Source organism: Zootoca vivipara, chromosome 7 (genome assembly GCF_965207765.1).
Source record: "Zootoca vivipara chromosome 7, rZooViv2.hap1.1, whole genome shotgun sequence".
Lineage (NCBI taxonomy): Eukaryota > Metazoa > Chordata > Lepidosauria > Squamata > Lacertidae > Zootoca > Zootoca vivipara.
This window is the reverse complement of record NC_142590.1, coordinates 83,239,367-83,266,984: the sequence shown is the minus strand read 5'-3', so window position 1 is coordinate 83,266,984 and position 27,618 is coordinate 83,239,367. Positions and strand designations below refer to the sequence as shown.

The 27,618-nt window shown below is 43.8% G+C and overlaps 1 protein-coding gene and 1 long non-coding RNA gene across 3 annotated transcripts; one reads left to right on the top strand and one right to left on the bottom strand.

The window, feature by feature from the left end:
• Positions 1-2,068: 2,068 nt before the first annotated feature.
• On the bottom strand, positions 2,069-26,671 carry LOC148685167 (uncharacterized). Of its 2 annotated transcripts, none has more exons than XR_015951187.1 (3): positions 26,090-26,671; positions 24,874-24,961; positions 2,069-2,385 (listed from the first exon to the last, which is right to left on the bottom strand). It is a non-coding gene; the product is annotated as an uncharacterized LOC148685167 (long non-coding RNA). The 2 variants fall into 2 exon arrangements; XR_015951188.1 differs by lacking the exon at positions 2,069-2,385 and adding an exon at positions 24,031-24,611 and having other exon boundaries at positions 26,090-26,538.
• LOC118088428 (aurora kinase C-like) lies at positions 10,850-21,429 on the top strand. The gene is made up of 8 exons (XM_035122079.3): positions 10,850-10,920; positions 11,744-11,819; positions 14,880-14,949; positions 15,507-15,698; positions 16,791-16,929; positions 19,291-19,439; positions 19,676-19,850; positions 20,838-21,429. The coding sequence occupies exons 2-8, from the start codon at positions 11,744-11,746 to the stop codon at positions 21,009-21,011; spliced, it is 975 nt and encodes a 324-aa protein (XP_034977970.1). The 5' UTR covers positions 10,850-10,920; the 3' UTR covers positions 21,012-21,429.
• Positions 26,672-27,618: the final 947 nt, after the last annotated feature.

The following is a 27,618-nucleotide window of genomic DNA, read 5'->3' as shown; positions in this document are numbered from 1 at the left end:
TGTATGATGTGTTACAGAATAGCATAAGCAAAAATTCAGTTACCTGCCCCAAGGAGAATGCAGTGTACACTGGAGGGGGCACATGGAAAGAGATGCATTCTTCTAATACTAGAATTTGGGTTCACCCAATGATAATGATTGGTGGCAAATTCAGAACAGGCAAAAGGAGGTGCTTCTTCACAAAGCACATAATTAAGTTATGGAAGTCATTGCACAAGGTGTGATAGCAGCTGCTACACTGGACAGCTTTCAAGTGGGGTTAAATAAAAGCATGGAGGATAAGTAGCTGTGTTACAGTAGGGCCATAATGATAACTCTCACATCCTGGAAACAACAGCAGGGGAAAGCTATTGCCTTCATAGCTTGCTTGTGGGATTCCAAAAGGGGAAACAGCTGCTGTGGGAAATACAGTGCTGAATTACAGTGGTACCTCGGTTTATGAGCACAATTGGTTCCGGAAGTCTGTTCATAAACTGAAGCGCACTTTCCCATTGAAAGTAATGGAAAGTGGATTAATCTGTTCCAGACGGGTCCGCGGAGTACTCAACCTGAAGCATACTTAACCCGAAGCATGGGTGTAATTGGTTCCGGAAGTCTGTTCATAAACTGAAGCGAACTTTCCCATTGAAAGTAATGGAAAGTGAATTAATCCGTTCCAGATGGGTCTGCGGCGTTCGTAAACTGGAAATTTGTAAACCGAGGTGTTCATAAACTGAGGTTCCACTGTAGATTGATCTGATCAAGCAATGCTCTTCTTTAATTCTTCTTTTTGAGAAGTGGCAGATTAGTACTTCAGCTTCATCCCCTCCAGTGGCCTTCCTGTGGGCTCTGTTGCCACATACACCACTTTTTCCGTAGCTCATTAGCAACCGAGCGATGGGCCACCCTTAGGAGGATGGATGCAAAGCAGAGGCCTTTGGATGCTCACCACTGGAGTGCAGCTTGCAGTAGAAGGTGAATATTTGGAGTTTCAGCTTGCAAATGCACCTGATTAATCTCTGCGATCATTTGTAGCACAAATTGACCAGATACCACACTCCTACACTTGTTTTTGTTAAAAGGGTTGTTTACTCTTCTCTCCGCTGCCCCAGGAATGAAAAGTGAAGGTTGGAATACATCCCTTAACAGTGAATTTCCATTATTCTGGGAAATTTATTTGAAAAAGCTGCAGCCGGTAGCATGAGTCATGCAATATGTGTGCTTCATTTCAAATATGGTGAATCACTTTTAAAATTGAAATGATGCATCTATCATGAGCAGATTTTTAAAAAAATACACCTTAAGAACGTTGTGTGCCATCTGCATAGGACATTTTGGTGTTCTGAAAAATGTACGCAATATAAATGCATGTGAGCATAATCTGCTGTCTCTTTTCATTATTTAATGTCTTAAATAAAGAAGTCAGAGGCCAAATGTGAAAGAAATGGGTCATTTGAAAACATTACATCCCAGCTAGACTTAACAGATGTCGTTAATTGATGGAAACTATTGAGATTGTGCAATTCTGCATTCAGGTGAGCTTCTGCCTCTGGAGGCAGAGCATAGCCATCACAGCTAGCAGCCGATGATAGCCCATCCTCTTTTAAAGCCATCTGATTTGTTGGCCATCAAAATTGGTGGTTCCATCCATTCTTTTGGTCACCCTGCCTTTCCCCTACCAATGTGGCATGAGCAATCACTGGCAATAACTAAGCAGTGGGGAGCCTGTGTGACCCTCCAGATCTAGACAATATTCTGTGTCTCATCAACCCCAACCATCATGATGAAGAGAACTGCAGTCCAACTGCACCTGGGGAGTCACAAGCTCCCCATCCTTTCAATAAACTGAAAATATTGCTCTTTCAGCCTACACAAAGAGGAGAGAACTGGGCATTTTTAAACAGGCTTTCCTTCCATAAAGGGCTAGACTCTGCCTTCAAAAGGACACACATCACTCCATCTGGGGATCATCTGCGTGCAGAATTTGAACATTAAAAATGTTTCACCACAGATGTTTCTTCCACCATATGTTCCTTACATCTACTGAAGAAAGTGCAACATCTTGAAAGGATTGCCATGGCCAAACAAGTGTAATTTATTACTTTTATTTGAATTGCCTGCAACAGAAGAAAAACACGCCTACAAGAATGCAGGCTACAAAACCAACAGCTTATGACTGGCATTTTTAAAAACAGTTTTAAAAATGTTGAAGCAAATGGGAAGGAAACAGATTAGACACACAGCTATGTTTTTCCAAAGCAAACTTTTCCAAAGCAAATTCATCCCAGTATTTTTATAATGACTTCTGAATCATGTTCTTTTTCACATTGTTTGATGATTGGTAATCATCATCATCATCTCTCCCAACTTTCCTTCCATCAGCCTTCAGAACCAACTGATGATATCCTGTATAAAGACACAGATTTATATGCTGGTTTTTCATTTACACAAAATTTAAGATAAAATTGTGTGGAACTGGCAAGAAGAGGAAATATTCTGATAAACTATACAGAAGTTAGTAAAACGCCTTTGAAAATAGCAGGTTTGCTGTTGCTGTTGTTGTTGCTGCTGCTGCTGCTGCTGCTATTAAACAGAACATTAATGTGCTTGAAAATACCAGTGCTTCTGCCCAATCACAACTGCCTCTCCACCCTCCAGATCACATGTGATTGTGTGTGTGTGTGTGTGTGTGTGTGTGTGTGTGTATGATGATGCCTTACTGAGTACTTTGCCCTCACAAGGTGATTTACAAAGCATGAAAACACAATTACCAAAAAAAAAAAGAACAATCCTGCAGCAGATAAATATTGTTTTCCAAGTACAGCCCAATTCAGCCCAATGTATAAATAAATGTGTCTTCAGAGTGGCATTTAAAAAATAACCAACAGGAGTTATATATTATTTAAGTACATTTGTAATATTTCCATTCTTCCCTTCATTGTAGGCAATCTATGGACAGGTCACATTCAAATTATAAAAACACAATAAAACCATTGTTTATCTATTTACCTAGAACATCTTAATAGAGATGGGCTGTCATTTCAGCATTGCATATAGAATAGGGACACAATAGTTGAACTCTCTCTTTGGTAGCCGTGTTGGTCTGCCAGAGTCGGAACAAAAAAAAAAATCCTTCCAATAGCACCTTAGAGACCAACTAAGTTTTTAATTGGTAAGAGCTCTCATGTGCATGCACACTTCTTCAGATACACTGAAACAGAAGTCACCAGACCCTTATATCGTGGGAGGCTGGGGAAGAATGGTGGGAATGGGTGATTGGCTGATAGGTGTGGTAAATCTGTTAACGACTGCAATTGGTCTTACAGGAAAAAGCAAGGGGTGAGATGGCTAAACGTTTACCTTCCCGCTGGAGCGGTACCTATTTATCTACTTGCACTTTCGAACTGCTAGGTTGGCGGGAGCTGGGACCGAGCAATGGGAGCTCACCCCATTGTGGGGATTCGAACCGCCGACCTTCTGATCGGCAAGCCCTAGGCTCTGTGGTTTAGACGCCTGTTCTTAGTCTGCCTCAAACTGCCGTCTTCCTTTTCACCCACAGACAGCCTGATGACATCAGCCCCAGCTGAGAGATGGCAAGTCTTGATTCCCAAAAGTCTCTCTCCTTCCAAAAGAGTTTCCTAATATGGTTAGTTCCCATAGCAACATATTGCCTGTACTGTAGTGTACTTGGATAACTACTTAACTCCGTAACAGTTATCTAAAAATGTGCTGGACCAGGCCTGTCCCTCAGATTTCGAGCCCATAACCCTTCTCCTGCCCTTATCTCATAACAACATAATTCACGTTCTCCTTGGCTGCTGCTCTAGTGGGTCTCTACCTGCCTCCCTAGTCCTCACTATTATTTTCTTGTCTTGAGAATAAAGATGATCTCAGCTCGCAAGAACAGGATGGGAGAAGACACGGCACTTCTCGCTCTTCCTCTTGTCTTCCTTTTTTCTAACATTGGCTGTGACAGTGCGAACTCAGCAGTTGCCAGCAGATCAGACGCAGCCCTTGGCATAGCAAACACGTTCTGACCGCCACTTCAAACATCAGGCTGGCACCTCTGTCCTTGAGTGGCTCTATTCCCCAGCCCAAGCCAGAGCCAACTGTTTCTATTAGGTTCCACTCAAATAAAAGAGCAACTTCCGTTCAGATCATTGGCAGCATAGAATGTGCATGCAGCTCATAACATAGGATCTTTACTGGGGCAAAGAAGAGACTAAATGAAAAACTGCCTGTCCATGTTGATGCAGACCTAACTGAACCAATGACCTCCATATGCCACTCAAGTATGATCCAAAAATTGCACCAAAAATGCTTGTGAGTTTTCTCACATCTTCCTTCACATTCCTTCCGCTGCAAGGATATCTCTCTCTTCAAACCGTCAAGAACCAGGACCTACTTTTAACCAAAACCTGCATTTTGGGGGACCCATTTCTTAATATTTTGCCATATTTTTGCATGGTGGTCATGCTCCTGTTGTGACCCAGCTTGTATCAGGCTGCAGGCCACTAGTGGATCTCGACCCACCAGATGAAGACCACTGACATACAGCCACCCAAGGGCCCCTCCAGATATCCTTTTTATTGTGCATTCATTGTGATCTGTGCTTATGATGGTATCAAGGCAGTTATACACAATCCTGTTTTCAATATAGTTGGCAGCTACAGAAGTTTCAGGGCAGACATACTATTTTGTTTCTAATCAGTGTCCACCCAGTTACTGGTACTTCCTGTTGAAATCTTGCTATTTTCCATGCCGCAGAAGTTCCAGCTTTTTTTTAAACCTGCTTTCGCTGCTTATAGAAGCATAGAATTATATAGTTGAAGAGGACCATGTTGGTCATCTCATCCAACCCACTGCAATGCAGGAATCTTGCCCACAACCTTATTATTATTATTATTATTATTATTATTATTATTATTATTAAGGGTTGCCATATTTCAAACAGTGAAAATCCAGACAGAAAAGTTTTGAGCTTTTCTTTTTAGGACAAAGTTGCTGAGCCTTTTGATTTTGGGGGCCAAATACTTTTTTTAGTATTGCCCCCAAAAATGCTGCTTTCCAGCTATTTTTATGGGGAAATTGCACTGCAAATGAGAAGTTGCACAGATATTAATTAAGAAGGCAAGGAATAAGGGGAAAAGAGGAATATTTTTAAAACGCCACAATCCCTTACCCAGATTCCATTTTTGGATGCATTCCTATCCCTGCACACTTAGTAAGTTCCATTGAACTCAGTAGGATTTGCTTCTGAGCAGATATGCCTAGGATTGCATTCTAAATATCTGAATAATTCTGGGCTTATATTAAATGAAACAGTGGGAGAATCATGATAGGATCTCTTGGTTTGTTTAAATTTAAAAGCAGGCATTCTAGGAGCTTGGCCTGGGTTTAGATCAGGACCATGACACTAAAGGGGGAGGCAGCTTTCCTTGTGCAGTTTCCCCAAATGTAACCTTCACACACACACCCTAAAAGCTTGCTATTTATCCTACAGGACCAAAGCATGCGAGTACTCTGAATTATTGTAGTCCTAAAAATGAAAACTCTTTATTTAAACACAATTTTTTTTAAAAAAAAGCAAATGAAATAGCAGAGGTGGAAATTAGGTGGTTCCCAAAAGGATTTCCCATGAAATAAAAATCCAAATCTCCCCTCCCTCCCTGCATTCGAATGTTTTTGTGTAGTTTTACTTTTAATGTTATGTAGGATTTATTGGGACACCAAAGCCTGTTTCGATCTAGAGCACCATAAGATACTGGCATTAGCCAATAGCTGTTTTATAACTGTTATAAAAACCGTTCCCAGCCAACAACGTTACAAAACGAGTTGGCTAAGACTGAAGAGTCATTCTGGGCAGAATGTGGTATGATAGTTGATCAACAGCTATAAATAATGGCAAGCTTATCAAGTCCAACAGTGGCTTTCCACAATTAATTATGTCCGTCCTGTGCCATTCACAGCACTGTTCTGCCCCCTGGTGGAGAACACTCCATGAGGCCACATTCAAAATAAGCCATAAATTAACACGGGATGGATACAGTTTAAGCTGAAGCCCTTTTGAAAGGTGATTGCATTTACAATGCGTACCCGTTCCACTTTTGCCCTTGAAAAACAAGACTTGGACCTTTTTCTTGTAGCGTTTAAAAAAACCTGCAAAAGCTGTTTGACCAGAATCAACAGAGGGCCTAAAGAATTTGTGCTGTCTCAAACCACGTTCAACTCTTCAAAACAATTTTCTAACTACAAGCCTGAGAATACTGCATACTGGAATGCAGTTCTAGACCACATGTACTGCCATGGCCCTGCAATTGATTACTCTTACACAGGGCAGTCTTGAGCAGGTCGGGCGCCCTGGCGCTGAGGCACAGAAATCGCTCCGGCGCCCCTGCCCTCGTAGCGCGCAGCATGGCTTCCGCACGGCTTTGCCGCGCAGTGTCCCGCCTGCCGGCCCGGTGCCCTAACACCCCGCGCCACCGGGACTATACCTAGAGCCGGCCCTGCTCTTACAAGTGAGTCCCATAGAGTTCAATGGGACTTGCTCTCTAGTAAGCTTGTTCACAACTGCTTCCTTGCCTCCAGGGCCTGCCCAATACATTTTGGTGCCTGAGGCAAACCACAAAACCCATACCTACCATGCAACCTGACTAGGACATTTTCCATGTTTGTACAGCACCAAGCACACACCAGCTCCCAGCAGGGCCAGTGGTCAGGGATGACTTGACTCTGCAGAGTCAGTGTTGTGTTGTGTTTAGACTAGGGCCTGGGAGACCAGAGTTCAAATCACCACTCAGCCATTATGTTCATTGGGTGAACTTGGGCCAGTGTCTGTCTCTTTCTTTCTTTCTTTCTTTCTTTCTTTCTTTCTTTCTTTCTTTCTTTCTTTCTTTCTTTCTTTCCCCCCACCTTGAGCTCCAGAGATTAAAGGGAGGCACATAAATGCAATAGATCCATTGTAATCCTGCAATATTTGAAATATGAAGTCAAGTGGAGGAGGTGACCAAGGCAAAAATCAAGGAAACAGGTGTGGTGGGAAGCAGAAGGAAGACGAGAAAGTGAGAGGATGGGCAGGCAGAGGAGGTGGCAAGGTGGAAGAGGAAGCTGGTGCCCCACTTGGACTATATAAGGCAGAGTTGTCGTAGGCACTGTGTGGCAGAAGTGGGGCAGTAGCTGGCTGCTCTCCTATAGTCCTGCTGCTCTCTGGGAGCTTGGCAAATAAGGCTTGCTGCTCTCATGGCACCTTGAAAACAAGGAAGGCAGGTAGCTATGGCAACTTCACCATGCAAAGCAGCATTGGGGCAACAGCTTCCTTTTCTTCCTCGGTGCCATTTCTCTGAGGCAGTTGCTGGCTCTGATTGTCTCTTTTCTCTTGAACTGGAGGTCACACTGACACTTCACCTGGTTGTAAACTGCTTAGCAATCTGTGTTGGGTTCCTCTTTTATGTCCTTTTAGAACAAACAAAGAATTCATGAGTGAATGCTAGGGTTGCCAGCTTCACTGTCCCTGTTCTGCTGCCTCTAAGAACAACTTGACACACACAAATTTACCAGATGAAGCTCTTCCTGGCTTCAGAGAAAGCTCCAGCTACGGTACTTACTTTCTGTTTGTCAGGCTTTTGTTAAAGGTACAGTAGCAGGACCTGTTAAAACAATTGACAGCCCTAAGCCTGGTAGAAACTCAAGCCGTTTAGCCTTAGAAGCCTTGGCACAGGAGCAGGGCCAGGAAAAAAACAAGTGGCAAATGTAATAATATCAGATCAAAGATTAGAGCCACATCTGTACACTACCAACATTTTATAGAAAAACAGTACGCCTTTTAGCTCTGCTATGTTCATCATGAATTTGCGTTTTCCATACCCTCCAACATTTCTCCAATGAAAATAGGGACGTCCAATTCCATAATTCTGGTTACAGGTAGGTAGCCGTGTTGGTCTGGGTCGAAGTAAAATAAAAAAATTCCTTCAGTAGCACCTTAAAGACCAACTAAGTTTTTATTTTGGTATGAGCTTTCGTGTGCATGCACACTTCTTCAGATAAGAAGAAGTGTGCATGCACACGAAAGCTCATACCAAAATAAAAACTTAGTTGGTCTTTAAGGTGCTACTGAAGGAATTTTTTTATTTCAATTCCATAATGATAATGATAATTTTACTATTTATACCCCACACATCTTACTGGGTTGCTGCAGTCACTCTAGGCAGCTTCCATCATATGTAAAAACATCATAAAACATTAAACTTTTTTTTAAAAAAAACTTCCCTATTGCTTTCAGACGGCTCCTGGGTCAGATAACTCCATACCCTCCAACATTTCTCCAATAAAAATAGCGACAGCCTAAGGAAAAGTGGGACATTCTGGGATCAAATCAGAAACTGAGATGGTTTCTTCAAATCAGGGACATCCCTGAAAAATAGGGACACTTGGAGAGTCTGCTTTTCACATCTGTTCCACCCCATGCTAACTGATCTAATGAACCCTCTCAATTGTCCCTTGCAGAACTGTATAACAAGCAGCAAATTTGCATGTTCACCGCTCACCCAGGTGGACCTTTTTTAAAAAATTGCTTTCAAGAATGCGGTTTGTGATGAGTCAGCAAGGATGATTAAATGCAAAGGACAGTTTCCCTGTACCTGCAGCTGCAGTTGCCCTCCACACCCTTTTATGGCACATAAAAATTCTGTCATTTACGTAACAAGTGAAATAGGGGTGGGAACCTGTGACCTCTTACTTAACGAAGTCATCACAGTCATGTTTGATTTACAGCTCTGGTAAAGAACATTCCATGCTTTGAGGCATTGCCACTGGTAGCTATATTATTAGTTTTATTTAAGGCAAGGCTGGGCAGCCCCTCCAGATGTTGTTGGACTCCAACTTCCCTCTGCCCCAGCCAGATATGTCCAACAGTTGGGCATGATGGGAGCTGTAGCTTCCCCATCACTGTATTAAAGGTATTGGAGCCTTGGAACCCTTTGCACCTGGTTGTTCAACTCCCGGAAACTGTGACTTTAAGAATTGATCTTGGCTCCAGTCTTTGCACCTGAATCCATTTGCAATGCAGAAGAGAAAGGCCTGAGCTGATAGGACAGTGACTCTAGAAAAAGCCTGCGCTAAGGCCACTACTGAAATGCTTTTTTCTGGAGTTCCGAAGAACTCTGCCAATTGGTTTGGTTTATTAGGTAATGAACTATGAGTATAGGAGTTGCGGGGGGGGGGCATGCTGCTATGCCAAGTAACCTAGCTCTGTAGATTTTAAGAGAACAAGTACTTTCTGAAGGACGTTAATTTAAAGATAATTGAATGTTTTCTAAATGATGCATTTTGAAAAGTTTTTGGTGCTGATATTTTGGTATAATTGCTTGTTTCTATGTGATGGGCTTTCAATTACCTGGGAGTAGACATCATTGCTCTAGTTCATGGATAGGCAAACTAAGGCCCGGGGGCCGGGGCCGGCCCAATCACCTTCTAAATCTGGCCCGCAGACAATCCAGGAATCAGCGTTTTCACATGAGTAGAATGTGTCCTTTTGAAAAAAAAATGCATCTCTGGGTTCTTTGTGGGGCCTGCCTGGTGTTTTTACATGAGTAGAATGTGTGCTTTTATTGAAAATGCATCTCTGGGTTCTTTGTGGGGCATAGGAATTCGTTCACTTTCCCCCCTTCAATATATAGTCTAGCCCCCCCACAAGGTCTGAGGGACAGTGGACTGCCCCCCCTGCTGAAAAAATTTGCTGACTCCTGCTCTAGTTGAACCAGTTCCCGTTCAGCGAAGAGGGTATATAAGCTGTTGGGGGTATTAACCAGATTCTCACTCCCCATCCTGCCTCAGCTGATTTAAATGAGAAGGTAAATCAGTGGATTCCTGTTCCATACAACAATGGTATGCATTTCTACTCCATACAGGTACATCTGGTGCCTTCCTTTGTTGCAATTCCCAGAGTGATAGCAGTGTTGATGTAATGCAGCAAAAAATAATAATAATAAAGTGTTATGGGAATGGCTGTAGCTCAGTGTTAGAACAACTGCTTTGAATGTAAAAGGTCTGAGAGTCTCTCCTAGGCAGAGGCGCCAGCTTCTCCAGAGGATTGAGAGGGCCTAATGCGATATTGTATGGAGCTGGGGGCAAAGCTGAGCATCCTCTGAAAACTGAGGGGGGCTGGCCCCCTCAAAAAAATATGGGGGGGGGCAAAACTGCTTCAGTCCCTAAAGTCATCACCTTTTCTCCCAAGCATCTCCAAGGTAGCACTGGGAAAGACTTCCACCTGAAACCCTGCAGAGACACTGCAGCTGGTTAATGTAGACTGGGTCTGGGAAATCTCAGGTATTTGGTACCGTATGTATGGCCATCTCGCCCCCCCCCATGCTCCCATCTGATGCATATCTCTGATCTGAGGTGTAGGACAGGTAAAGGTGTGGCTCAAATGAGCAAGTGGCAGCCTCAAAGTGAACTTCTGATTGTGTCTCTGCAAGCAGGAATAGGAACTGGAATTGGCAGCACTTGCACTGAGCGGAGCTAATCCCTGCCCAAAGTGGGGCTTCCATTTAGTAGGAATCATGGTAGCAGGGCATAAATCAAAGCCAGGACTACAAAGGAAGATTTTGGAATGCATTTAGAGACTGCTCCCAGTTTTTCCTTTAAAGCTGAATCACCTAATGTACATAGCTGCCAAGTTTTCCCTTTTCTCGCGAGGAAGCCTATTCAGCATAAGGGAAAATCCCTTAAAAAAGGGATAACTTGGCAGCTATGCTAATGTAATGTGACATGACATCAGGTAATTCAAAAACGGTTCTCAAAAACATGTGAGATAATAAATTAGCAAGGCTTTATTGTAAGATGCCACAGGACTTTTTTTCTTTTTCCTTGTGTAGCTCCTTCTTCCTGCATTGAAAGCCCAGCATAGCCTGCTGTGACAGTCAAAGCTCAGCTCAGGAAGAAATCGTAAGTTTTTGCTCTTTGTGTCTCAGGTTCTGAGGTGTATTGGGCCTTGCCCAAGTACCAAACTTCCAACATATAGCAACCCAAATTTAGACAAGTTGGTGCAGGGGCACCCCTACCATTTGGCAAACTGAAACAGTCCCCCCCCCAAAAAAAAGTGGCAAATGCTGGGAGCAGGCAGAGGAAGCCCCTGGGTATTCCTGTCTGGAGAACAGAGCTGTCTGTATGCTACACAGCCTGCCTAGCCACACCCAAACCATCCAGTTGCCTCAAGTGCAGTGGATTATACTATCCTGTAAAGGTAAAGGTAAAGGGACCCCTGACCATTAGGTCCAGTCGTGACCGACTCTGGGGTTGCGCGCTCATCTCGCATTATTGGCCGAGGGAGCCGGCGTACAGCTTCCGGGTCATGTGGCCAGCATGACAAAGCCACTTCTGGCAAACCAGAGCAGCACACGGAAACGCCATTTACCTTCCCGCTGTAGCGGTTCCTATTTATCTACTTGCATTTTGACGTGCTTTCGAACTGCTAGGTTGGCAGGAGCAGGGACCAAGCAACGGGAGCTCACCCCGTCACAGGGATTCGAACCGCCGACCTTCTGATCAGCAAGCCCTAGGCTCAGTGGTTTAACCACAGCGCCACCTGGGTCCCTCATACTATCCTGTAATTAGTGCTAAAGTAAGAGTCAATGGCCCCTGGGGAAGGTTGTCTAAGAAGAGCCCTGCTGGATCAAGCCAAAGTCCTGTCCAGTCCAGCATCCTGTTTTCATAGGCAACCAGATAATCTCTTGGTTCATCCCTTTATGCTTTTATTTCTAAACCAAAGATGGCCAGCTCAGTGGTACAGCAGACACCTGTAAGAAAACAACTCAACAAAGACAAAGGAAGATTGAAGCCCAAAGGTATGTTGCCTGCTGTTTCATATTGTACGTTGTTCTGCATCCCATTAAGTTTTGACACAGAGCTGTAGTTGGGTATCCTGGTAAGTTCTCTGGGCTGGCCTGAGATATTTTGCTGTCAGAAGTGGAATAACAAATGGAACCTTCCACCAATCAGTTGTACGCCAGAAGAGAGAATGCCCTTGTCATGAAAGGCTTGGTTTTTTTTTCATCTTAGCAGAAGTTTATGCTTCTGTCTGAAGGAAACACATTCACTAATTAAGAGGGGTAAATTAGAGTTTCTATATTTACAGTAAACTCTCTTCAGCTGGCTTTTAGCTTGCTTGCACTCTTTGTCGAACCAGCTGGAAGATCCCATTGATCTTCTTGAGCCACTGTTACTGATCTTGGTTCTCAAGTGGTCTTGCAACCTGTCAGTCAAGATCTTAAATAAATTCATAGCCTCAGCAGCAGAGGTAGCTGAGATAATAGCAGTATGAATAGCCTTTAAGTCATCTGTATGAAGTGCTAGATTGAGTATTGGGGTGCACTTCATACTATTGCCTACAGTCACACCTATGTTTGCATTACAAATTGAATTTTGGGGGAAGAATTGTTAAATACTGGGCCTACTAGTACAGTACCATTGTTAGAGGTAAATGATCACTTTCAATATTATAGCCCACCTCAAACTCCATGACAAACTAATATGCAAATCGTGAGGTCACAATATGCTTCCATGCTTTGTAAAGTGGGTATATTCCCCGGGCCAATCTCCCTCCATCATACCATTTAATATTAGCAAGTCTATAAAGCCTCACAACTTGGGCTAAACAAAGCCCTGAATAATTACATCTATAATCTTGAGACAGACAGGAGGTACCTCTGGCAAAGTAAATATCTGGTTCCAGAATCTGATTGTAATGGGTGTACAAATTTACATTGTTGACTCCCATGTGTGCATTAAAATACCCTGCAATGATAAACACTGCAGTAGGATATAGGAATTCAAGGGATTCTATATAATTTTCTAGTTCTGTCCAGTTAGTATTTACAGTAGTTTTGTTGTTGTTGTTGTTGACGACAAGGTGGTATGTAGACGTTAATCAGCATTAAACATACTTTCAGAACTATAACCAAGACAGCAGTTGCAAACAGGTTACATGGAATCATGGCTGCTGTAGTTGCATTCAACTTTGTGGAGATTAAACATGTTAGCTCCCCACTAGCCCTATCACCTTTCGTTGAGGGAGTGGCTGTCAGTGAGTGACATTTGTATCCGTTAAGCAATATGGGGACATCGTGCCACGTTTCTTGTAGCAGAACAATCAGTTACATCAATGTCATGGCTGAAAAAGTTATTTCAGCAGTTTGCAGCAGAGAATCCCATAAATGTATCTCATTGGGGGCACAATAATAAATGAAATAATGAGCAATTTGCCTTTTCATGATACTCAAAATAAGCTTCCTGAGGTAACTGCCTCATTCTGCCTGAGCTTCCTCCACTTTATGATGCAACTTCCACCTCTCGTCCCAATAGGCCCCAGACTTAGTAGGAAAAGATGGCTTCCGTTGTGCTTCATGGGCAAGGGGTAAGATGAATTACGGTAGTCACTCCTTTCTTGAGGAACGTGTAGGCAATTTTAAGTCCACTCTTGCATTTCTTGGCTCTGTTCCTTTTCTTCTGCTTCTTCATGTCTTCTTTAGGATAACTTTCTTCTGTCCTGCTTCCCAAACGCATGGTTAAACTATGGAATCTGCTCCCACAAGAGGCTGTGATGGCCAGCAACTTGGATAGCATTAACAAAGGAAAAGACAAATTCAGGGAGGATAAGGCAATCAATGGCTCCTAACTATGATGACTATGTTCAATCTCCACTGTTGGAGGCAGTAAGCTTCTGAATTCCAGTTGCTGGAAACTGCAGGAAGGGAGAGTACTGTTGCCCTCGGGTCCTGCTTGCAGGCTTCCTATAACAAGATGCTGAAATAGATGGCCTCATCTAGCACTCTTACCTCCTTGTGTTCTTAGTGCTGCACTTACTAGTTCTTTCCAGAACTGGAGATCTTTTTTCTGTCTTGATTGCTTTTATAATTCTCTAATTCTCTCCTCCTCTAGTACAAAATTATGTGCCAGTACACTGATTTCCTTATTGCTCTCTTAAGCTGTGTTTTACAATAGCAATCCTGTAAGCAGAGAAACAACGGTATACCCTCCAGCATATTAACAGTAGTGTTTGGTTTGTAATGCTTTTGTAAAACCATTGCAGTGCAATTTAGTGTTTCCTCAGGAGACTTAAATCACCTTGGAGCATCTTGCACTGTTTGTGGAGAACTAACATTTGTAATTTAGATTTTTGCATTCACTTGATAAAGCTAATTGAACTCCTTAGCTGCTTATGTACAAAAACACACTGAAAAGAGATGCTGAGTGTGAAGCAGCAAACATGGGCAACCTGGATTGCTTTTATAAAGCTATGTCACTATGTGTGTGTGTTTTTTTTATTGTAGGCAGAGCAACTACGAGTGGTAGTCATGGAAGGGGTGGAGATCACCACACCTTTCTGCTGTTAATTTCAAACATGCTTGTTTTCTTCTTAGTGACTGATTTTGTGTATTTGTTTGTAGTTATATAGAGCTTTCAGGATGATAGCGAGTTACATAAACAAGTTTGCCCCCCTCCCAAAAGGAGGAAAATAATGATTAAATTATGCTAGTTAAGGACCAACAAAAGCAGTTCAATTATAGTTTGAACAGCTTTTGAAAAAGTACTTATTACGTATACAATGGGCCCTCTAGTTACATACCACTCTGGATATGTAATTTTTGGGTTACGAACGTGGCAAACGAGGAAGTATATACTCCCTGCCGCACGTGCATGTGCGCTCAATCACGCCATGTGTGTGCGCAGAAGTGGCACCTCTGCCTACGGACTTTTCGGGTTGCAGAAGCATCCACGGAATGAATTTAATTCATATCCGGAGGGTCCATTGTACAGCAATTCAGTTACATGAAAAGTACTTTAACTAGATCCATAACTACTGCCCATCACATCATGCCTCTAAGTTGGTGCAATTGTTATTGCAGAAGAAAATGGATCTCAAGAAAATGGATCTCAAGAAAATGCCCAACGTGACTCTGGTTCTCTGCTTCCCAGGTAACTATTTAAAAGTGTCTGGTTATGACTATTATACTGGAGGAATCTTCTGCCATGTTGCATTTAAGAATGGCTTTGAATACTGAGTTAGAAACTAGGTGTGTGTATCTTGTACACACATTGTGCTTTTTTCTGTGGTTATGTACCTTTTGTCAACCTTTGCCTGCCTTCTACTTTCTTTACAGGTGCAATATCTTGATGGATTTTTGTTTAATCTTCTCAGTGACATATTTTAATTACAATGCCCCTGATCAGTCATAAGAAAACTGCCTTGCATTTACTTATCAGTCTACTCCAGCATGTCCTGCTTGGACTACCTGTGACACCTCTGCCCAAGTATTCAGAGTCCTCCCCCTTTACATGCTACACTCCTGTGCAGATAATGTGACCATGGTCACTGAGCACACTGGCCAACCTCCCCCTGAGCACATGATCCTGGAGGGCAGCAGTGCTGCATCAGAGATGGGGATTATCCAGATGTATTATCATGCTGGTAAAGGAAATGTATATTTCTCTTGGTTTAGTCATTGATTTTAACTGCCCCCTTTGATTTACAGGAAAATGTGGGGCACCTCAGACTTTGAATTTGGCAAGCCACTTGGCAAGGGGAGATTTGGAGCAGTGTACTTGGCCCGGGAGAAAAAAACTCACTTCATCTTGGCCTTGAAAGTCATTTTCAAATCATTGCTGGAAAAATCTCAGCTAGAGCACCAGCTCAGAAGAGAAATAGAAATCTTAAGTCACCTCAGGTAAAGCAACTGAATGCAGAGGCAGCTGCCTCATACAGAGTCAGACCATTGGATAGCCATCTGTCATGGATGCTTTAGCTGAGATTCTTGCATTGCAGGGGGTTGGAGTTGGTGACCCTTGGGGTCCCTTCAAACTCTATGATTGGTTCATTTATGATTACTTCATCCAGTACTATGTGTTAACTGGCAGCAGCTCTGAAGTTTCAGACAATAGTCTTTCCTAGCCCCACCTGAAGATGCTAGGCACTGATTTTTTAAATGTATTCCCCCCCCCTTTTGTTTTAATGTATCTGTGGTTTGGTGAGTTGGTTGGTTGCAAGTCACTTTGTGTTTCCTTGGAAAAGATAAAGTGGCTAACAAATTTAATTACCGTATTTTCCCGTACATAAGACGTCCCCAAGTATAAGACGCCCCTTATTTTTGGGGACTCCAAATTAAGAAAACACCCCTCAGCACTACCCGTGTATAAGGCGGGCCCCAATTTTAAACCTAATTTTTTGGTTAAAAAACCTAGTCTTATACACAGAAAAATACGGTAATTAAATCATCAACATCATAATAGCTACAAGGTAGGGCCTTCTGCATGCAGTGCAGGTGCTTACCACTGAGCTAAGGAACCTTGCTTTGGTAGAGCATGTTGAGGAATTATAGTCCATCAGGATCTAGAGGGCCACGTGGTCTGCATACCTGCTCTGTGCTAAATCTGTCAAACCATGGAAAGCCTCATTATCACCTCTGAAACATTATGTAGATGTTATGTAGTCCAAAACATCTGGAGGACACCAGGTTGGTGCATAGGATTGCATCCTTAGTTTCAGCTGCAATCTTATGCCCGCCGTCTGCCTAAGAGTAAGCCCCACTGAACATAATGGAGATTTGCTTCCAAGGGAGCATGCATTGAGTGATTCAAATGCAACTTGTATCTCAATAGTATCTTCTTCCTGGATGGGGCAATTTGGGAATCTGCTTAGTACATTCATATGTAGTATGTAGACCTTGTATATTTTGTCTACCTATCACAGCGGCTTACTTCTTATGTGACCTAAACCACAGGTCCTCTCCTTTTTTCCTTTAAACAAAAAAACTGCCTAGACACCCAAATATCTTAAGGATGTATAACTATTTCCATGACCAGACCCGGGTTTTTCTGATGTTAGAATATGCTCCAGGAGGAGAACTGTACAAGGAGCTACAGAAGAAAACACACTTTGATGACATCAGAACAGCCACCGTGAGTACGAATACAAAGGCTACTGCTCCATGGGAGGAGCTGGCTGGAGATGAAGTAATGCAAAACATAGAACATATGGCTGGTGAGCTTGGAGTAGTCAATATTTATTGGCAGGGGCAGCCTTTCTCATTTTGCCACCTGGGGATTCAGTCACCCAAGGCAGCTGCTTCAGTCCACCTCATGGATGAGCCAACCCTGTTTGTTGGCCTAATGTGCCTCGGAGGGTGTACAGGGGCGTAGGAAGGGCAGGACGATAGGGGCACTCTGCCCCGGGCAGCGCAAATGCGAGGGCGCCATTGCGGCTGCGCCCGCCCATCCGTGCTGGGCCCCACGCCCCCACAATGGGCGCCACGCCCCTACGGGCACCACGCCACTCCCCCAGAACATGCGCCAGCCCCACCCCCGCCTGCTCTCTGCCCCCAGTGCCGGAGTATGAAGCTCCACCACTGAGGGTGTACATACCCCTTAAAGAAAACCTGATAGGTAAATGTATTGTGAAGAGAGCAAAGCCAAGCCCGTGTGTGTGTGTGTGTGTGTGTGTGTGTCTGTCTGTCTGTCTGTCTGTCTGTCTGTCTGTCTGTCTGTCTGTCTGTGTCTTCTGCTGATTTGGTTCTGCAACTACAAACCGACCAAGCCATTGATTGCAGAGATGGAGAGAAGGACATTTGGGCATACAGGACGGCATAGCCCATTGCACCAGTGCTTAAGGTCCAGCCTGTCAGACTCCGCTGAGCTGTGGCCATCAGAGGGAGCACGGAATAGCCCTCAGAGATAGAGAGCCAGTGTGGTGTAGTCGTTAAGAGTGGTAGAATCGTAATCTGGTGAACTGGGTTCACGTCTCTGCTCCTCCACCTGCAGCTGCTGGGTGACCTTGGGCTAGTCACACTTCTTTGAAGCCCCACTCACCTCACAGAGTGTTTGTTGTGGGGGAGGAAGGGAAAGGAGAATGTTAATCGCTTTGAGACTCCTTTGGGTAGTGCTAAAGCAGGATATCAAATCCAAGCTCTTCTTATTCTTCTTCAAACTCTCTGGGGAATTCCGAGCAGCGCAAGAGGTTTAATAGGGGAACCTTGAGGAATTGGGTACCCGGCTGCGCCCAGAGCAATTCTCCTGTCGCCTGGATTTTAGTAAAAAGTCCGGGAATAGGATTGAGTTGCGGGTGCTGAGGTCACTACTCTTGCACATCACTACTCTTGCACTTGCGAAGTCTCAGGCTCCTGATGAAAGCAGCAAAGCTTCAAGGACTAACAACCGAATTTGAAATCACAATTGGATATTTCCAGAAATAAAGATTTGGAACTTTAAAAATTCAGACCGCTGAAGTTGCCTTTAGTGAGATGAGTCTTTGATTGGAGCACACCTTTCATTGGAAGGTAATCAGACTGAGACTGAGTATAAAATAAGAAAGCTTATGCTTATTAACAGAAGGACATTCTGGAAAGGAAAGAATTCTATAGTCCTGGATAAATAACTACTGGTAGTTGGAGAAACAAAGAAGCCATACTTGCCCCTTTGCTCCCAGAAGATGGCCTCATACTCAATGCAAGTGTGAGAAAGAAGTTGTAAACAGGATGCAACTTAAAATGTTTCAGTCTAAAGTGTAAAGGATATGGAGGTTTAGCAAAGAGGTTAAAAGTACAGGGATAGTCTGGGAATCTGGAGGTCCTTTTATCTGTTCAAACTCCATACAAACCTCTTTCTGCAAGCTGAGTTGCACCCAAACTTCAGACACAGCAGACTTTAAGGTCATCCCGTGTGATCACAGATTTAAGTTTCTTATTACTTTGTTTCAGTTGAAGTGGACTAAAGAGATTCCTTTTGAGAAGAGGAGGTGCATTGAATGTAATATTTATTTCCAAGACCCAATTAGTTGCTCTCCAAATGAAGTTCTAGCCTAAGGATGGGAATCACCAAAAGCCACATTATCTTGGCTGGGGGGAGGGGGAGAGTTTGGAGTCTGCCTACCAGTGGTAGGTGGAGCCAAATCACAAGTGGGTGGGGACAGAACATTGCGTGCAATGGTCAAGTACCTTACACCACGGGACAAAATACAGCCCTCCAGGCCTCTGTATTTTGCCCTTGTAACTCTCCTGTGCAATGCCCTATTCCAGGGATTTTTTTCTGCTACTTACACAATGGTTGGCCAATCAGCGCTGTGTAAACCCAACTCTTTCTACAGTGGGAAAACCGTAAGTTTTCTCCCCAGACTCATAGAGGAAACCTTATTGTGCATTACAGCAGCAGTGAGTGCACTTTTAATCCAGTCTCACTAGTAAATTTATGTACAGTTGCATGCAGTCTTGGTTAACAGCCAGAATTAACATCTATTTTTTTTATTTTCTGCGAATCATACATCTACAGTATATGGAAGAAATATCTGATGCTCTGATGTACTGCCATGCTCTAAAAGTGATTCATAGAGATATTAAGCCAGAAAACCTCCTGTTAGGATTAAGAGGGGAGCTGAAGTTGGCAGACTTTGGATGGTCAGTGCATGCTCCATCGCTTAGGTATGTATACACATATATTTTTTAAGAATTCAGTACTGTTGGGAAGATTCATGTGAGCAAAAAATTCACCTGCTAAATTTCTGTGTATTTGGCAGCTGTGAAAGGCAGAATAGGGTCAGTAAAATTCATGCTTTCATCGGGAGAATAATGTGTCCTGTTAAAAGTGAACCCATTTTAAACTGGGTTTCAACTGGCACTTTAAACTGACCCCATTTTTTTTATTTAAAAAAAAATAGGAGGACAACGTTCTGTGGCACTGCGGACTACCTTGCTCCAGAAATGATAGAGGGGAGTCCACACAGTGAGAATGTCGATGTGTGGTGCGTTGGTGTCCTTTGTTACGAGTGTCTTGCAGGATATGCACCATTTGAAGCACCAACGCAGATGGAGACTTTCCGAAGAATAAAAGAGGTATGTTCTTCTGAGCAAAAAGCTTTGAGATTAAATGGAATTTGCAATCTACAGCTTGAAACTTGGGGCCAAATCTTGATGGTTTATCATTGAGACTTGAATGGGCACATTAGGTTATAGCATCAAGCTTAAGAGCCATGAGCCAGGGTGGCTAACCCACAATCAAGATCTGCCCCCACCCTGCCAGATCATGTGGCCTGCCAGCCCCTGATGCTTTTTTCTCAAAATCTAGTCAGGAGATAACACCCTCTATTATTTAGAGAGCAATTTTTAAAGAGCAAATAGAGTGCTTAATCTTCCGATTAGGAAATAAAAGAGCCCCTGGCTGCCTTTTTAGATAAGTTCTTTGATCTCAGATCTTGGCACTAAATGCCACAGTGTGAAGATGAGCCCTCTGCCTGTTCTTGAAAGAGTAAAAGGAAGGGTTTCCTCCCGCCCCCAACACTGGAGTGGAAAGAGCAAGACATGTGTGTGTATACCAGAGTTCTGAGAGACTATGTGTCTGGTGAGTGTGTGTACTGCTTGTTCAATGAATGCACATGCCTAGCGTGTGGCTGCTGGTACATATACATGACCCGGAAAGCTGTCTGTGGACAAATGCCGGCTCCCTTGGCCTGAAAGCAAGATGAGCACCAGAACCTCATCATTGCCTTTGACTGGACTTAACTGTCCAGGGGTCCTTTATCTTTTTTTACCTTTTATACCTTGACCATACCCCCACAGACATGTCGGCCTTTGAGGGATGGCTAACATAACCCTATTTCTAGAAGTGCTGAACAAGATACATAATTGACAATGTCCTTGTCCAACAGTATGAGCATCTTAGGGCAAAGCTGATGTGCAGCTAGGAAAGCTGCATGGGGGTGGAGAAGCAGATAAACTGGCACTAGGGTAATGCATTCAAGTTTTTTTTTTAAAAAGAAAGAAAGCAGAAGACACAACTAGCTTCATAAGAAAATGTAACTTAAAACATTCTTTTCTTCCAAGGTTAACTTTTCATTCCCTTCTTGGGTGTCAGATGGAGCCAAAGACCTAATATCCAAAGTACTCAACCGCACACCTTCCCTGCGGCTTCCCTTGAAAGAAATAATAGCGCACCCATGGGTTAAGGCCAACTCTAGGAGAATCTTGCCACCTGTCTACAATGAAACAGAAGAGTAAATGCCTGTGTATATCCAGAAGGCTGTTGATTACTTCACATGTGCACCTGTCTTTTTAGATAGTTGGCTGCAATGTCAGACAGCAGCTGAACCAGAATATCAAGCCTCTGCTTTCTGCTAAACCAGGTGTGAGAAGCAAATGATGTTGGAGTCCATCTCCCATCTTCCCTGACCATCGGCCATACTGACTTGAGATGATGGGAGTTGGATTCTAACAACATGTGGAAGGCCACAAGTTCCCATCCCTCCTAAACCACTCTTTCACAAAGAATTATTGTCACAACTTAGCTTGTAAATCTACTGTTAACCGTGGAACTTTTATGAACTGATGTAATGAGGAAGAAAAAAAGCTTTAAAAATTTATAATTTTAAACTTCAAAGAAATAAACACTTGCTAATAAATCTCAATCTAGTGGCAAGTTGGAAAGATGGTCCAGAGCTAATATTTAAGTATGCAGAGCTTTCTCAGGATCACTGTTGTAGAATTGATGTCAAAGCACAAACCTTATTGTACTGCGACCAACTTAAATGTTTTAGTATTGAAAAAGCTTTCAAGTGCTCCAGAACACTTATGTCAGAACTAGTGGAATTCAGCCCGTTTAAAAACGGGCGCTAGAACGCTGCTGTCCTGCAGCGCCAGCATGGGACGGAGCTTCGGAGGTCTCCGAAGCCCCGTCTCATGCGGGAGGTGCGTGGCGAGGCGGCGGGGGGGGGGAGAGAGAAGCACTTCTCCTGCCCCCCCCGCTGCGCACCTCCCGCATGAGACGGGGCTTCGGAGACCTTCTCCAAAACTCCGTCCCATGCCGGCACTGCGTGGTGAGGCGGCGGGGGGGGGAGGAGCGCTTCTCTCCCCCCGCCGCCTCGCCGCGCACCTCCCGCATGAGACGGGGCTTCGGAGAAGGTCTCCGAAGCCCCGTCCCATGTAGGCGCTGCCTGGTGAGGCGGCGGGGGGGAGGAGCGCTTTCCCCCCCCACCTCGCCGCGCACCTCCCGCATGAGACGGGGCTTCGGAGAAGGTCTCCGAAGCCCCGTCCCATGTCGGCGCTGCGTGGTGAGGCGCAGGGGGGGAGGAGCGCTTCTCCCCCCCCGCCGCCTCACCGCGCACCTCCCGCATGAGACGGGGCTTCGGAGACCTTCTCCGAAACTCCGTCCCATGCCGGCGCTGCGTGCCGAGGCGGCGGGGGGGAGGAGCGCTTCTCCCCCCCCCCCACCGCCTCGCCGCGCACGCCAAGCCAGTCCCCGAGCCGAAGTGCGGCGCGGCGGGTGCTTTTCGCCGTTTGCCTCCCCCTTCGCTCCGGGAAGGCAAACGGCGAAAAGCCCCCGCCGCGCCGCACTTTGGCTTGGGGACTGGCTTGGCGGCGGCGGGAAAAAGAGGAGGAATTCCTCCTCTTCTTCCCGCCGCCACCAAGCCAAAGCCGGCTTCCCTCGGCGCCCGCTGCCGCTTCGGCCGAGGAAGCGCCGTCCCATGCCGGAGGTGCGCGGCAAGGCTGCCGGGGGGAGCGCTTCTTTCCCCCGCCGCCTCGCCGTGCACCTCCAGCATGAGACTGGGCTTCGGAGCGGCGGTTGGCCGTTGTCCCTCCGTCCAATCCCTGTGTCTCTGGGGTACATGCGCAGTACCCCAGGGACACACGGGACATCTGGACGCAGGGACAACATGGACATTATTATATAGGATTAGATGTTCAGTTTTCAAGGAAAGGTGGAGGGTTCAAGACAGGGTCCCCAAACTAAGGCCCGGGGGCCAGAAGTGGCCCAATCGCCTTCTAAATCAGGCCCGCGGACAGTCTGGGAATCAGCATGTTTTTACATGAGTAGAATGTGTCCTTTTATTTAAAATGCATCTCTGGGTTATTTGTGGGCCTGCCTGGTGTTTTTACATGAGTAGAATGTGTGTTTTTATTTAAAATGCATCTCTGGGTTATTTGTGGGGCATAGGAATTCGTTCATTTTCCCCCCTCCAAAATATAGTCCGGCCCCCCACAAGATCTGAGGGACAGTGGACCGGCCCCCTGCTGAAAAAGTTTGCTGACCCCTGGTTCAAGATATAATGAAAAGGCCAAACATTTGCTTTGGGGCAGCCTTAAGATGGCATAAGGTGTTGTGTGTATTTAGTTAGGGCAGGTTGTACCAGGTGCAAAATGATTTCAGGTTCTATCAAGGGCTACTGCGATGGGACAATTGGCCACTCTTCCTTTGAAAATACAAAGCCAGCAGTAAATTGGGTAGTTACAAAAGTGAGAAGCAAAGAATCAGAAGGAAGAACTATTGGCTTCCTAAACCTAGATGATAGTTTTAGTCATTTTCATTTTGTATGATCACCTTCTCTGGTCCAATAGGACCTAATGCTGACAGCTTTCTGCTGGGATGGTGTCTGGTCAAAAAGATGGATAGTGAAGACACACATCTATGTTGCTCAGAGGCTTAAGATGCTGTATAGCAGGCAGAGGCATACCTAGGGGTTAGAGAAACTGGACCCCGCTGGTGGCGCAGGCCAGAGTGGATACAAAAATTCCATTAGGCATTTGAGTCCTTCCACAACACCTGGAGTGCGCACGCACACACTGCTCAGCATTCCAGTGCAAGGGATCCTAGGTACACCTCAGATATGAATGGGAAAATTCAGGCTTTCCAGTCTCACCACCCTGTTTACCAGTCCTGCTTTGCATCTTCCTTGAGTGGTTTTGCCTGCCTGGAATGTTTCATTGAACTCTGATAATGCTACTTGCTTGCCTGGGTGGAGGCTAGAGTGGAATGTGTGTAGAAACTAGTGTACTACTCAAAGGTAAAATTTGCATTCACTGAACTGTCCACTTTTGACTCCTGCCCTATGCACCTCTGGCATGTGGTCCTTGGATGATAGTCTGGAAGGACTGCAGCACTTAGTGAAAATGGTTCTCTGTCAGTGCTCTCTACTAGATGCTAGAAGTGGCCAAGGTCTGCCACCTCTTCCTGAATATCATCTTAAAAACAAATGGTAGTTGTACTGGTCTAGTGTTTAAAAAAATAAATCGAAAAACCATATTAGGTCTAATTTATTTCTATCTGTTTTATTTCATAAAATTTATATACTGCTGGATTGTAGAAAAAACCTCAAAGCAGTTTACAAAAAAGATAAAACAATAAGATTATCACTAAAATATTTACTGCCGTAGTTTAAAACATACAAAAGGTTAAAACCACAATAGACTAAAATGAATTAAAATGCCTATGAACTTTCTACAAAATAAAGGTATTACCCTAATATAGGTGTTGAAATGCATCTGAAGACTAGGAACAATTCAGACTTTGTTACTTCAATTTCCCATTCTCCTTTCTTCTACCTTTGCTTGATATCCAGCCTACTAAGAAGCTCTGTAGGACTCAAAAGGCTTGCTCACTACCGGTATTTGATGACACTTTTATCCTAATAAAGGCACTGAGGTTTTTAGAAGTTGGCAAGTTCTGTTCTGACTGCACTCCACTCTTAAGTATGTGAAGCATCTGTAGAAGAATGCTGATGCCATGCCAAATAACTCACATGAACAATACCACCTGTGAATGCAGCCTTAGACACCAGACTTAAAAGCCAAGCAGAACGACACAATATCCCAGATCCAAAGGGCCTGGAAGAGATGATAAATAAGAAATGGAAGGCTTCTTGACCCACTACCCTCAAACCTTTCCCACAGGTAATTCCATAGGGGATGCAATCATAAAAACATATTGTGGACATTTTAAAATTCTTTTCTGAAAATGTCACTTTCCTGTACAGCACTTGTAGCAACAGGTTACATGTAAGCACTAAAAAGTGATGTTAAAACCACCTGCCCACAAGCCGCATTACCTTGGCCTGGTAGTATGCTTCCAGGGGACTATTTACTGTACCTGTGATTGCTTAGGGTGCTGCAAAGTTGTATTCTTCCAATAACTTCCTTTCTAGATTGCAATGAGCCCACAGTATTCCAGGGCTGTTCTGTTCAAGGAAGAGTGTAGAGGATTAAGGATTAACTTAGCAATTATTATTGTTGTTGTTGTTGCCCAATATAAATATGCAATCTGGTTTCTGTAAATATTCCAAATAAAAACTGGTTCTTCCTCCCCACAGCTACCTATTTTTTATTGTCCAAACCACCCAGAAGTTATGCATTCCTCAAAGCAGCCTCCTTTCAAGTAACATTCCAGATGCCATAGTAATGTCATACCTATTATTGGTAGCTGTGTTAATCTGTTGTAGTTCAAACAACAGTGCTGCAGTACCTTAAATGCTAAAGTTTTTACAGTAGCATAACCTTCTGTGCACCAGTAAAGATAGTAAGAGGATCATTCCACACCAAATCACATGATTTTAATACTTGACCATGATCTCACAACTCAGATTTTCTTCAAAAATAAATAAATGTGTAGATACCTATGAGATAACCTCAAATTATTTTTTAAAGATTTTTTTGGTCCAAAATTGGGCACAGGAGAATTTTTTTAATGTCGATTTTCACGTGATTTAGGCTAATAATAATAATAATAATAATATTTTATTTATACCCCGCCCATCTGGCTGGGCTTCCCCTGCCACTCTGGGCGGCTTCCAATAAACATTAAAATACATCAAAAATAATCATTCAAAAATAATCATTCAAAAGTGCCACTTTAAAAGTATGCTGGACAATTTCTGCATCAGTTTAGAAAAAAACTGTTTCACTTATTTTTCAACCAATTTGGCTTATTTTGGTATCAAAATTAAGCTAATTGTGGCCTCTTTCAAAATAAGATATAAAAATGTTAAGTGCCACAGAAAAGGGTCACCATTCAAAGTGATTTTTTTGTCATTTTATTCCCGGTAGGTCCGATAAGCCATAGCTCACAAACCACAACTAACACATATATACTTTTTTTGTAGATTGGGCTAACCATGTACTTGATATGTTCAAAAAATGAGGGTGTTTTTTGTGGTTATAAAATAGATTTTTACAAAAAAAAAAATGTACAGGTTTAAGTTCTCTTTGAGCCTGAAATAACTCACACATTCATGAGAATAGTTAAAATTGTACCCTCTTGTTACAATGTCATATGAAGTTATTTTTGCATTATTTCACTGTTAGCTTACCTTTGTAGTCAAAGGTTACATCATTCTTTTTGCCAATTTCTGCACTTCTTTGTGGACTTTATCATCTATGGCATATGTTCTCCCTGATACAGTTGATGATGAAGGAACTGGAACTTATCTGATTATATTTTCATAGGGCACCCAGCAGTAGTCATTCTTGGCCAAAAATATGCTGGTCAAGGACCAGGTGGATGCATGAACTGAACTTTAGCATCCCTTTCCTCTACACAGCTGTCTAGTATCTTCCCAATCCACCACTTTCTGTCATTCATAACTGCATAAAACATTTCTGGAATAATATTGACTAGTTCTTTGGTTTTATCACCAACAGTGGCTTTTAAAGATTTGTCAGAATTAACTGAAACCCGCTTCACCAAAAGGGTTCTTTTGTCCAGTGGTTTGAAGAAGTGGCTCTCTCTGGTGCCACCTACCGTGTTTCTCATATTATAAGACATGTCTTATATTTATTTTTTCCTCAAAAAAACACACTATGGCTTATTTTCAAGGGATGTCTTATTTTTTTCCTCCTCCTCCGGCCGGCATTGCTGCTGTGCCTATCACTATGTCTTATTTTCGGGGTATGGCTTATATTCCTTGAATGCTTAAAAATCCTGCTATGGCTTATTTTATGGGTATGTCTTAAAATATGAGAAACAGGGTACTGATAATGAATTACTGTATGATACCGTCCCTTCAGGAACTCTTCGTTGGCACCCACCTCAGCTGATGGTGTGAAAAAGACCTGAATTCCCTTTGTTTTTGGAAGCAAATTCAAATAAATCTTGTGCATTCAAAATTTGTCCCTCTACAGTTCTCTGAAGACTTGCTCTCGTGGCAAGAAGGCACTTAATCGTTCCCGCTACTCCATCACACATTTTTATCCGGCATACTTGGTTCTCCCCTACACCTGACCATTTTATCCTCTGAACAATCCTGTGAGGTAGGACAGGCTGAGAGCAATTTGCTGGCTCAAAGTCATTGAGGTTTCCAACCAGGGTCATTTGCCAGACACTCAGACCCAACATCAAACTGACACTGCACCACCCTTGCTTCTGGGGCTATTCATTTTCCCCCCGATTGGGAAACACTATTACCTGCATTTTTATTGCAAACAGGCGTCCTGATCATCTTTCTTATCCAGGCCTTAAAAACCCCACTCCAGTCACAGTAGCACAACCTAGCCTACCTCACAGGGTTGTTGTTGTTGTGGCGGGGGGGGGGGTGAAGAGTGGTGAAAGAATGCCACCTTGAGCTCCTTGAATGAAAGGTGGGATACAAATATAATAATAAATAAAATTAAAATACTACAGTTGGGGACATAATCGTGGTGGTGCCAGGCGCTCCCCCTGCCCCAATGCAGCACTGAGGACCTCAGCAAAATGGGAGGGGGCGCGTCCTCGAGGGCGCCCGGCGCGTAGAAACCGTTGGGATGGTGCGCACGCGCGCTGCTGCGGCTCACGCGCTGCTGGCGCCCGAGGCCCCCCTCGCTCTCAGGGTAGCCGAAGGAAGGATGGCTTCAGTTCTGACGT